The sequence below is a fragment of the Lissotriton helveticus genome, chromosome 7 (assembly GCF_964261635.1).
Source record: "Lissotriton helveticus chromosome 7, aLisHel1.1, whole genome shotgun sequence".
Classification (NCBI taxonomy): domain Eukaryota; kingdom Metazoa; phylum Chordata; class Amphibia; order Caudata; family Salamandridae; genus Lissotriton; species Lissotriton helveticus.
Window position 1 is genome coordinate 49,460,847 of NC_136068.1, and position 12,362 is coordinate 49,473,208.

The 12,362-nt window shown below is 41.1% G+C and overlaps 1 protein-coding gene across 1 annotated transcript in view; it reads right to left on the reverse strand.

Moving 5' to 3' along the window:
• Positions 1 to 12,362, reverse strand: part of LOC144767998 (alpha-2-macroglobulin-like) — a 237,548-nt gene that overhangs the window by 161,553 nt on the left and 63,633 nt on the right. The window contains exon 7 of the mRNA XM_078651389.1: positions 7,797 to 7,881. Within this exon, the coding sequence (XP_078507515.1) occupies positions 7,797 to 7,881 (85 nt within the window). The remainder of the gene's footprint in view (positions 1 to 7,796; positions 7,882 to 12,362) is intronic.

Here is a 12,362-nt window from a genome sequence, read left to right on the forward strand (position 1 = left end):
ACTTGTGACTTTCACCCGGTTTCGCACGATCAGATAACCTTGAGTGGCGCTTTGAGGTTTTAGGCACTATACTTACATTAAATCTTTGGAATTTCATATCTGTGGTTCCTTTGATTGCATTTTTGTAGTGTTGGTGTCGAGTAATGCATTAAAACGTACTCTATGTTTCTAAATTGGTGTGGGATTCTTCTGGTGTTGTATTTTACTTTATTACTGTTTGTGTGCTGCATAAATACTTTGCGCATGCTATCTAAGTTAGGCCTGACTGCATTTGTGCCAAGCTAACAGAGGGTTGAGCACAGGTTAATTTGTGGTTTGCTTGTGTTTCATAAATAATCAACAAAGACCACCTCATATGAAGTTAGTATGTATTTCGATGTTGGTGGAATACACTCAGTGTTTTAAAATACCCCTCACACACCAAAAGGGCCCTTGGTGTCATGCTTCATCATCGGGGTCTTCCCGCCCCGCTGCGGGACGGGGCAGTGCTGCGACAAGCGACTACGCTGGAGCACCTTTTATTTGTGTGGGTACTATGTGAGTGAATTGGAGTGAGTGTCAGTGGGGTCAGGAGTGATAAAGGAAGTGAGGTTAAAAAATACCTGGCCTAGTGGTACAAAAAACTATTTAATAGGCACTGGCTGGTATTGTTAAAAGGGGTGAGGCGGAGATGTAAATCAAGTTACTGGGCTTACTCTCCTGTGTGGGTCCCATGCCCCTTCGTCAGGACCGGGTATAGATCCCCCTGTCACTCACTAATGTTATCCCACAAATAATGGGTGTAAATATGATAATTTTATCGGTGCACAGACATAATATCGACTCCAAAATATCGTTTGGACAGAATATCGAGTATTAAATATCGTTTGGACAAAATATCGACAGGACAGAATATAGACAGCCAAAATATCGTTTTTAAGGTAAGTGAAGTAATATCGACTGTACATAATATAGAAAGTGAAAATATGTAAGTATATAATATAGATAGTAAAAAAATTGTTTTTATTTTTAGGGTTCAGGGTCAGTTTTGGGTTTTTGGATAAAGGGGTATTTTTAGGGTTCAGGGTCAGTTTTCAGTTTTTGGGTAAAGGGGTATTTTTAGGGTTCAGGGTCAGTTTTCAGTTTTTGGGTAAAGGGGTATTTTTAGGGTTCAGGGTCAGTTTTCAGTTTTTGGGTAAAGGGGTATTTTTAGGGTTTAGGGTCAGTTTTCAGTTTTTGGGTAAAGGGGTATTTTTAGGGTTCAGGGTCAGTTTTCAGTTTTTGGGTAAAGGGGTATTTTTAGGGTTCAGGGTCAGTTTTCAGTTTTGGGGTAAAGGGGTATTTTTAGGGTTCAGGGTCAGTTTTCAGTTTTTGGGTAAAGGGGTATTTTTAGGGTTCAGGGTCAGTTTTGGGTTTTTGGGTAAAGGGGTATTTTTAGGGTTCAGGGTCAGTTTTCAGTTTTTGGGTATTATTTTATTATATTTTGTTACTATATATATATGTTTTAATAAATATGAAATAAAAAAATATTTATTTAACTTTCATTAATTATTTAATTATTGTAAGTTAATTTAAGTAATTTTAAGTATATTTTAGTAATTAATTATTAATATTAATTTAATTTAACACTGTTTTTAGTAAATACAATATTTTTTACAACTATATTTTTGTAAACGATATTTTTAACTCGATATTTTTGTACTTACCTGTTTGTAGATAGAAACTCGATATTTTGACTGTCGATATTTTGTCAACGATATTTTTGATGGTCGATATTCTGTCCCTCGATATTATTTCAGTGATCCAATTTTATCATGTGTATAGATACGTTTACATAAATATACGTGTTAAAGCCCTATCAGAAATGCTGAAGTGATAAGCCTGAAAGAAATAGAGCACATGGTTAGCGATGCGCGAATCCCAATGCGCTCGACTAGTGGATACCTGTAAAGAAAGAGAAAACACACGTGTAGGCTGTCGTATATGGCAACCTAGAGGAATCTTGAGACAGCCATTTTATCCGGCATAGTAGTATTGGTAACAGACATTTAAAAGACACATTTAGAACACACAAAACATAGTAAAGTCCATGCCTTTGCTATCACAGGAGGAAGGTGAACTGATCAAAAAAACGAAAAAAACATACTTAAGAAACAAGGGAGTCAATGCCCCATGAGCCAAGGCTGGGCGAAGGGTAATTGAGGGTCCAACTGCAGATTAGGAAGAAATGGGAATGAAAAAAGAAAAGAGGTTTTCAGGGGCCCTATTATACTGAATATAATCATATTCTTGGGAAAATGTGGAGACCAAGAGATCTTGGTCTGTTCTATCGGCTATGCCGTACTTACTCTGCCCCCAGCACCTCGGTGCTTCCTCCTCCGTCAGTGGCTTCCGTGATAATGAGAAGCCTGGGTGGGGCGGGTGATTTATAGTGTGGGACTAATTGGTTAAGGGTCGATTTAGTTGTTAAACGATCTTAACTCGGGCCAGGTGTGTAACCCAGGTCGGGTTTTGGAGCAGTTTTGCTGTGGCGGCCATTATTAAGTGTGGATCAATTGCAGGAGAATGGGGTGGGGAGGTTGTTACCGTGCTCCATAACTGGTCCTAATTTGGCAAATTTTGCATTCGCTTGGCTCTCACTGTTTTCTCCTCATATCGAGATATGTAAACGCCGCTGCTCGGGGCGAGGCGTTTGAGGAGTTCGCGCATGCGCGTAGGAGCGCCGTTCTAAAAGATAGTCCCGCGCATGTGCGTAGGAGTGACATTTCTCCGCGCATGCGCGTAGCTACAGTTCTTGGCCACTGAGTACGATTAGATGATTGGGACGTTTTTGAGCACACATATTAGTAGAGTCTATGGTGATCTTGATTAAAAACGGGGGTAAAGATGGGGTGAGGTATTTATTGAACAAGACATGTGTATGGGGAAATATCATATTTTTGAGAGGTAAAAGGCTGGGTTTCTGAAGGTGCCATCTTATGGCATGTTAGCTGGACGGGAGTATAGTGGGCAATCCTGATGCCCTGTTAGGGTTGAACCCTTGGTTCGAAACAGGAAAAATTCAGAGACTAGAATTTTAATGTTGCCAATACCGGCATACTGGCAGGAAAGGAGTCTAAGTGGATAATATGATATCCTGGTTGATCAAGACTTGAGTTGGGACCAGGGAATTTCGTCATTCAGGCCTGTCTGGTGGATACCAAGACGGTACACCCAACGTTGTTCCTTGGTTAGAAGGTCCTTGTCGCTCTTGAAAGCCTCTATGACTGTCCATTTTAGGTCATGGATACGGTGTCCCATTGTCACATAGTGAGTGGCCATTCTGGTTGTGGTTTTTTTGCAGCGTACATTGCTGCGGTGTTCCCCCATACGTACTTTGACTGGTCTGGTGGTCATACCCACATATTCTTTCTTGCACGGGCAGGTTACCAGATAAACCACGTTGCGGCTATTGCAATTTGTGAAGGAACGTTGTTCCCAAGTGGACTGGTTTGAGAAAGTGATGCTGCGACTTTTTTGAGTATATTGGCAGGACGCACATGAGCCACATGGATGATGCCCACCCACTGTTGACAATTTCGGGGATCATCTTTAGTGAGGGTTTTAGGTCGTGTATGGACCAACAGATCCTTCAGGTTCTTACCTCTTCTGTGTGAGAACATGGGTTTTGGAAAGTTTAGTTTATCGCAATCGAGTATTCTCCAGGGTCTGTTCACAATCTTAGTGATCTGGTTTGAGTTGGCATTGTATGTTGTAAAGGAGGGTCCACGGTCATACAGACATATGCCAATTACGATAGAGAATGCAGAAAATTGTTGGAAGATAGACGTAACTACCAGGTACTCAGAGAAGATCCGACTGAAGAAGTCAGAATCTGCATCCTCATAATGATTGAGGAAGCCATGGCACATGATTGGCTGACGAAACAGGAGAGTGACTTCCTGATCCAAAAAAATCCAAAAACACCTTATTTTTACACGATACCAAAAATCCATAAAGATGCCCCCTACCCGCCAGCCCGCCCTATAGTATCTGGTATAGATTCAATCCTTGAACCTCTATCTAAATTTGCCGATGCTTTTCTCAGACCCATAGTGCAAACGACTAGCACCTATTTAAAAGACACCAAAGCTGTCCTACAACTGGTCAAGGAAGTATCTTTTGATCCAAAACAAGACATCCTTTTGGGCCTCGATGTAGAGAGCCTCTACACGAGCCTCTCCCATCAAGAAACGTTGGAAATAATAGAGGAAGTTCTCTTCTCCACACAATGGGAATACCACACACCAAGACAGGTGGTCCTTGAATGCATTTCCTTGTCCCTGAAGAAAACCTTTTTCTTGTATGAAAGCACATACTATTTACAGAAACACGGCACGAGCATGGGGAGCACCTGTGCTCCTAGCCTAGCCGGGCTGTATGTACGCCACCTTGAAAGTACCAGAATCCTGAATGACCTTAATCCATACAAGAACCATGTAATTACATGGACAAGGTACATTGACGACGTGCTGGTCATCTGGAGGGGAGACAAAAACTTGGTGAACCAGTTTATGACTTGGCTGAACCAACAAGACCGGTTCCTCAAGTTCACCCATACAGCCTCCAAGGAGAACCTTGTCTTCCTGGATCTGAATATCTATCCCGTCAATGGTAAATTAGAAACTTGTACCCACTTTAAACCCACTGCCAAGAACAGCCTGTTACTTTACAGCAGTTTCCACCCACGACATCTACGTAACAATCTACCCTATGGGCAGTTCCTTCGCCTTAGGCGGAACTGTAGTGCCATCCAAGATTTCAAAATCCAAGCGGCCGATCTTAAAACCAAACTGTTGAACAGGAACTATCCAAGAAAGGTGGTCAATAAAGGCTTTAAAAGAGCCCGCAATAACAACAGGGAGGCCCTGTTGGAACCAACAACGATAAAAGAACCTGACCAACGCCCAATCTGTGTCACAACATACAATGCCAACTCAAACCAGATCACTAAGATTGTGAACAGACACTGGAGAATACTCAATTGCGATAAACTAAACTTTCCAAAACCCATGTTCTCACACAGAAGAGGTAAGAACCTGAAGGATCTGTTGGTCTATACACGACCTAAAACCCTCACTAAAGATGACCCCCCGAAATTGTCAACAGTGGGTGGGCATCATCCATGAGGCTCATGTGCGTCCTACCAATATACTCAAAAAAGTTGCAGCATCACTTTCTCAAACCAGTCCACTTGGGAACAACGGTCCTTCACAAATTGCAATAGCCGCAACGTGGTTTATCTGGTTACCTGCCCGTGCAAGAAAGAATATGTGGGTATGACCACCAGACCAGTCAAAGTACGTACGGGGGAACACCGCAGCAATGTACGCTGCAAAAAAACCACAACCAGAATGGCCACTCACTATGTGACAATGGGACACCGTATCCATGACCTAAAATGAACAGTCATAGAGGCTTTCAAGAGCAACAAGGACCTTCTAACCAAGGAACAACGTTGGGTGTACCGTCTTGGTACCCACCAGACAGGCCTGAATGACGAAATTCCCTGGTCCCTACTCAAGTCTTGATCAACCAGGATATCATATTATCCACTTAGACTCCTTTCCTGCCAGTATGCCGGTATTGGCAACATTAAATTTCTAGTCTCTGAATTTTTCCTGTTTCGAACCAAGGGTTCAACCCTAACAGGGCATCAGGATTGCCCACAATACTCCCGTCCAGCTAACATGCCATAAGATGGCACCTTCAGAAACCCAGCCTTTTACCTCTCATAAATATGATATTTCCCCATACACATGTCTTGTTCAATAAATACCTCACCCCATCTTTACCCCCGTTTTTAATCAAGATCACCATAGACTCTACTGATATGTGTGCTCAAAAACGTCCCAATCATCTAATCGCACTCAGTGGCCAAGAACTGTCGCTACGCGCATGCGCGGAGAAATGTCACTCCTACGCACATGCGTGGGACTATCTTTTAGAACGGCGCTCCTACGCGCATGTGCGAACTCCTCAAACGCCTCGCCCCTAGCAGCGGCGTTTACATATCTCGATATGAGGAGAAAACAGTGAGAGCCAAGCGAATGCAAAATTTGCCAAATTAGGACCAGTTATGGAGCACGGTAACAACCTCCCCACCCCATCTCCTGCAATTGATCCACACTTAATAATGGCCGCAACAGCAAAACTGTTCCAAAACCCGACCTGGGTTACACACCTGGCCCGAGTTAAGATCGTTTAACAACTAAATCGACCCTTAACCAATTAGTCCCACACTATAAATCACCCGCCCCACCCAGGCTTCTCATTATCACGGAAGCCACTGACGGAGGAGGAAGCACCGAGGTGCTGGGGGCAGAGTAAGTACGGCATAGCCGATAGAACAGACCAAGATCTCTTGGTCTCCACATTTTCCCAAGAATATGATTATATTCAGTATAATAGGGCCCCTGAAAACCTCTTTTCTTTTTTCATTCCCATTTCTTCCTAATCTGCAGTTGGACCCTCAATTACCCTTCGCCCAGCCTTGGCTCATGGGGCATTGACTCCCTTGTTTCTTAAGTATGTTTTTTTCGTTTTTTTGATCAGTTCACCTTCCTCCTGTGATAGCAAAGGCATGGACTTTACTATGTTTTGTGTGTTCTAAATGTGTGTTTTAAATGTCTGTTACCAATACTACTATGGCGGATAAAATGGCTGTCTCAAGATTCCTCTAGGTTGCCATATACGACAGCCTACACGTGTGTTTTCTCTTTCTTTACAGGTATCCACTAGTCGAGCGCATTGGGATTCGCGCATCACTAACCATGTGCTCTATTTCTTTCAGGCTTATCACTTCAGCATTTCTGATAGGGCTTTAACACGTATATTTATGTAAACGTATCTATACACATTGATAAAATTATCATATTTACACCCATTATTTGTGGGATAACATTAGTGAGTGACAGGGGGATCTATACCCGGTCCTGACGAAGGGGCATGGGACCCACACAGGAGAGGAAGCCCAGTAACTTGCTTCACCTCTCCGCATCACCCCTTTTAACAATACCAGCCAGTGCCTATTAAATAGTTTTTTGTACCACTAGGCCAGGTATTTTTTAACCTCACTTCCTTTATCACTCCTGACCCCACTGACACTCACTCCAATTCACTCACATAGCACCCACACAAATAAAAGGTGCTCCAGCGTAGTCGCTTGTCGCAGCACTGCCCCGTCCCGCAGCGGGGCGGGAAGACCCCGATGATGAAGCATGACACCAAGGGCCCTTTTGGTGTGTGAGGGGTATTTTAAAAAACTGAGTGTATTCCACCAACATTGGAATACATACTAACTTCATATGAGGTGGTCTTTGTTGATTATTTATACTTTCAGTAGAGGAGGATTTGCCCACCTCGGTGCCGTGCGGCACCACCTCTTCACTCCCCCCTTTTGATATCCTTTACTTGCTTGTGTTTCACCCTGACAAGAATTTTTGTTGCTGTTTCAGTAGTGTTTCACCCCCTCATCCAGTAACCCGACTTCTTACAGTGTGGAGATAAAATTGCTTTCTTACCTCTATTGGTGATCTGTCCAGGGACAATTAGTGAATGACAAGGCCGTGAAAAGCCAAGGTCTCCCTAAGATCCTACAGGTGATCCATCTGAAGAGAGCACCCTCACCATATGTGCAGCTCAGTCACTAAGCAGAGACAAGCTCACTGTTCTCAGTCTACACTGTATTCAGTCTGTGGATAAGGAGCTCACTGGTCGAGGAGGCTCGAGCCGCATTCTTGGCCATTTACATATGTAAAAAACTGTAAAGCACTCACTTGGCGCAGACATTCACTTCCACTTGCTCATCCATAATGGTGATGGACTTGGGCATCTGGACAATGACTTCGAACTTGGGTAAAACTGAAATGTTAAAGAAATGTAGGTGTAAGTCCAGTTGGTGAGGCTTCTAAAAGGAAGTCATGTACATTAATGAATGAAAAGAGCACTGCCCGTTCTCCTCAGCGCACTCAAATTAAGTATCCTCCTCTGTGTACTCTAGTGTTCTTGGCGTGATCCTCCCACTACAGTGCAGAGTAGTATGCTCCTCTTCACCACTCTAATTCCTACATTCAATTATAAGGCATTTTTCCACACTCCTATAGACCCTAGTCTTTCTGCAGTCCTCCTATTCCATTGTACCATAGTGTTATCTTTCTGCATTTGTCTTATTTCTATAAACTTTAATTCCATTGTACCCACTTTCTGCACTCCTCTTATTTCTATATAGCTCAGTGTTCTCTTTCTGCTCTCCTCTTATTTCTGTACTCCTCGGTGTTCTTTTTCTGCACTCCTCCTATTTCATTGTACAGTAGTGTTCTCTTTCTGCTCTCCTCTTATTTCTATACTCCTCAGTGTTCTCTTTCTGCACTCCTCCTATTCCATTGTACCATAGTATCTCTTTCTGTACTCCTCTTATTTCTATGTAACTTAGTATTCTCTTTCTGTTCTCTTCCTTTCCCTATGTCCCAGAGTGTTCTCTTTCTGCATTCCTCTTATTCATATGTACCATACTTTTGCCAGTAGGTCAGCTCAATAATCTTTATTCGGATATTTCGTTATCCATAAAAGTACACACATAAACACGTACATGGTCAAGATAATAAAAAATCACAATAAAAATAAGATAAAAACGTTGTTATGTTTTCCATTTCATTAGCAATAGCAGCAGTACTTGCATGACAATGTGCAAAAGTGTATTATTTTCCAAGTCATCACCAACTTTCAAGTATATTTCTATAGTAGCATCAAATAAAGTGCACATGTGCAAAAGTCACTTTTAAGATAGCAGAAATATATACATAGTACGCAGATTCTCAAGCATCAGCTAAAAAGGCAGTTTACTAGGGCAATTAGCAGCATTGTCTAAAGTGCTACTTTTGTAAGGTGCTAACGGCCACATGCATCATTGTAGGATTTTGCATTTCCTAAATTGCGAAAATTAAGGAATCGCAATTTAGGAATTGCAAAATCCTATGCATCAACAAATCCTAATTTCTTTTAGGATTTCTTAATTTTCGGAATTTGCGATTCCTTAATTGTGAATCGCAATTAAGGAATGGCATTACATTGATTCCTATGGGCCTAGAGACCTATAGGAATCAATGCCGTTTTGCATTTTTTTTTTGCAATTCGCACTTTGTTGATGCATTGCAAGGGTGCAGAGGGGGGTCCAAAGGACCCCCCCTGCACCCCTGAAATGTATTTTAAAGTGCATGTTTCACACACACATGCATGTTTCACACACACATGTCCTAAGGACATGTGTGTCTGTAACATCAAAGTTTAAAAAATTAATTTTTGAGCATTTCCATTACTTTTCGCAAATTACCACGAGGTTCAACCTCGTGGTAAATTACACCCCCTAATTGCTAATACGCAGTTTGAAAAACAATCATGCATTGCTTTGAAGGAATCGCAAATTTGCGATTCCTGAAAAACAATCGCATTTTTGGAAATCGTTAGAAATAGCGATTTTCACAAAAATGTATGATGCATCCCAAAAACTTATTTAGGAATCGCAAACGGCCGAATTTACCGATTCGCACTGTTTGCACTTCCTAAATAGGTTGATGCATGTGGCCGATAGTACCTGTTTAAAAGACCATTAGGATAAAGTGCAAAATACAAGGTTTCCCATGGAACGTTAGAGTGGGCAAATTACTATAGCTCGTATATTTACAAATAGCAGCATAAAATAAAGTGCAACTGTGCAAAGTGCAAATATACAACACCTCAAAATACATGTAATACATCTTCGCCCAACAGACATTAATTCATAGAGGAGCGAGAACGAATAGCCATTTTTAAAAAGGTGCACACACGATATATAATGCCATCATCTTTGAGCTGGAGAACAGTTTTATAGCCACTTTGAAATCCTTTATACCTTTGGCTCTGGAGAACGGTATCAACAAGAGCTTACTATATTTTTGATAGAAAGAACAAAAGAACAAAAAGTGTACCATAGTTTGTTTCCCTGAATTCTGACATGGACAGGCCAAGTTCTCAATATTAGGTTGGTAGCCTATAGGGAAACACAGTAAGTATTTTATAGATCCTGCTCTTAATCGAAAAAGAAGACTACGCTCCCAACATGTAATATCTTTGAGGAGATAACCAGCTGGTAAACACGAGATGGATTCAGTGTCACCTTCCATTTGGATGTACTGTTTCACAGAGGTTTTAACAGATTCATGTTTATATCTAATCTCCCCATAATGTTTATATAGGATATTACGAATCAACTCACCGTCAATCCCATCTAATTCATCAAATATACTCGAGGTTGACTGCTGCCAGGCTCGCCCGTACTTGGGCCAGCCAAGGAATTCTAATGCCCATACTTTTGTCTTTCTGCACTCCTCTAATTTCTATATACCATATTGGTATATTTCTGCACTCCTCATATTCCTATGTACCGTAGTGTTCTCTTTCTTCACTTTTCCTATTTATATACACCTTAGTGTTCTTTCTGCATTTCTCCTATTTCCACGTGCTTTAGAGTTCTCTTTCGGAACTCATCCCATTACTATGTACCTTAGTGTTCTCATTCTGCACTCCTCCCTTTCTTATATACCTTACTGTTCTCTTTCTGCACTTCTCGCATTTCTACATACCTTAGTGTTCTCTATCCACACTCCTCCTGTTTCTCTACATTTTAATGTTCTGTTTGTGTGTTCCTTAGGTTTCTATGTGCCTTAGTGTTCTCTTTCTACATTTCTCCAATTCCTATCTACCGTAGTGTTCCCTTTCTGCACTCCTCCCATTCCTATGTACTGTAGTATTCTCTTCCTCCACTCCCCCTATTCCTTTGTACCTTAGTTTACTCTTCCCACATGGTTACTATTTCTATATATGTTAGTGTTCTCTTTCTGCGCTCCTTTAGTTTCCATGTGCCTTAGTGTTCTCTTTCTGCACTCCTTTGATTCCTATGTACAGTAGTGTTTGCTTTCTCCACTCCTTCCATTCCTATGTACAGTAGTGTTTGCTTTCTGCACTCCTTCCTTTAATATGTATCTTAGTGTTCTCTTTCTACATTCTTCCGACCTTTTGCATGCACGTTAGTATTTTCTTTCTACGCTCCTTTGATTCCATTGTACTACAGTGTTCTCTTTCCGCACTCCTCTTATTTCTATATACCTTAGTGTTCTCTTTCTGCACTTCTCCCATTCCATTGTAGAGTAGTGTTCTCTTTCCGCACTCCTCTTATTTCTATACACCTTAGTGTTTTCTTTCTGCACTTCCCCTATTCCATCGTACAGTAGGGTTCTCTTTCCAAAATCCTCTTATTTCTATATACCTTAGTGTTCTCTTTCTGCACTTCTCCTATTCCATTGTACAGCAGTGTTCTCTTTCCAAAATCCTCTTATTTCTATATACCTTAGTGTTCTCTTTCTGCACTCCTTTAGTTTCCATGTACCTTAGTGTTCTCTTTCTCCACTCCTTCCATTCCTATGTACAGTAGTGTTTGCTTTCTGCACTCCTTCCTTTATTATGTATTTTAGCGTTCTCTTTCTACATTCTTCCGACTGTTTGCATGCACATTAGTATTTTCTTTCTACACTCCTTTGATTCCATTGTACTACAGTGTTCTCTTTCTGCACTCCTCTTATTTCTATATACCTTAGAGTTCTCTTTCTGCACTTCTCCTATTCCATTGTAGAGTAGTGTTCTCTTTCCGCACTCCTATTATTTCTATACACCTTAGTTTTTTATTTCTGCACTTCGCCTATTCCATTGTACAGTAGTGTTCTCTTCCCAAAATCCTCTTATTTCTATATACCTTAGTGTTCTCTTTCTGCACTTCTCCTATTCCATTGTACAGCAGTGTTCTCTTTCCAAAATCCTCTTATTTCTATATACCTTAGTGTTCTCTTTCTGCACTTCTCTCATTCCATTGTACAGTAGTGTTCACGTTCCAAAATCCTCTTATTTCTATACACCTTAGTGTTTTCTTTCTGCACTTCCCCTATTCCATCGTACAGTAGTGTTCTCTTTCCAAAATCCTCTTATTTCTATATACCTTAGTGTTCTCTTTGTGCACTTCTCCTATTCCATTGTACAGCAGTGTTCTCTTTCCAAAATCCTCTTATTTCTATATACCTTAGTGTTCTCTTTCTCCACTCCTTCCATTCCTATGTACAGTAGTGTTTGCTTTCTGCACTCTTTCCTTTAATATGTATCTTAGTGTTCTCTTTCTACATTCTTCCGACTGTTTGCATGCACATTAGTATTTTCTTTCTACACTCCTTTGATTCCATTGTACTACAGTGTTCTCTTTCCGCACTCCTCTTATTTCTATATACCTTAGTGTTCTCTTTCTGCACTTCTCCTATTGCATT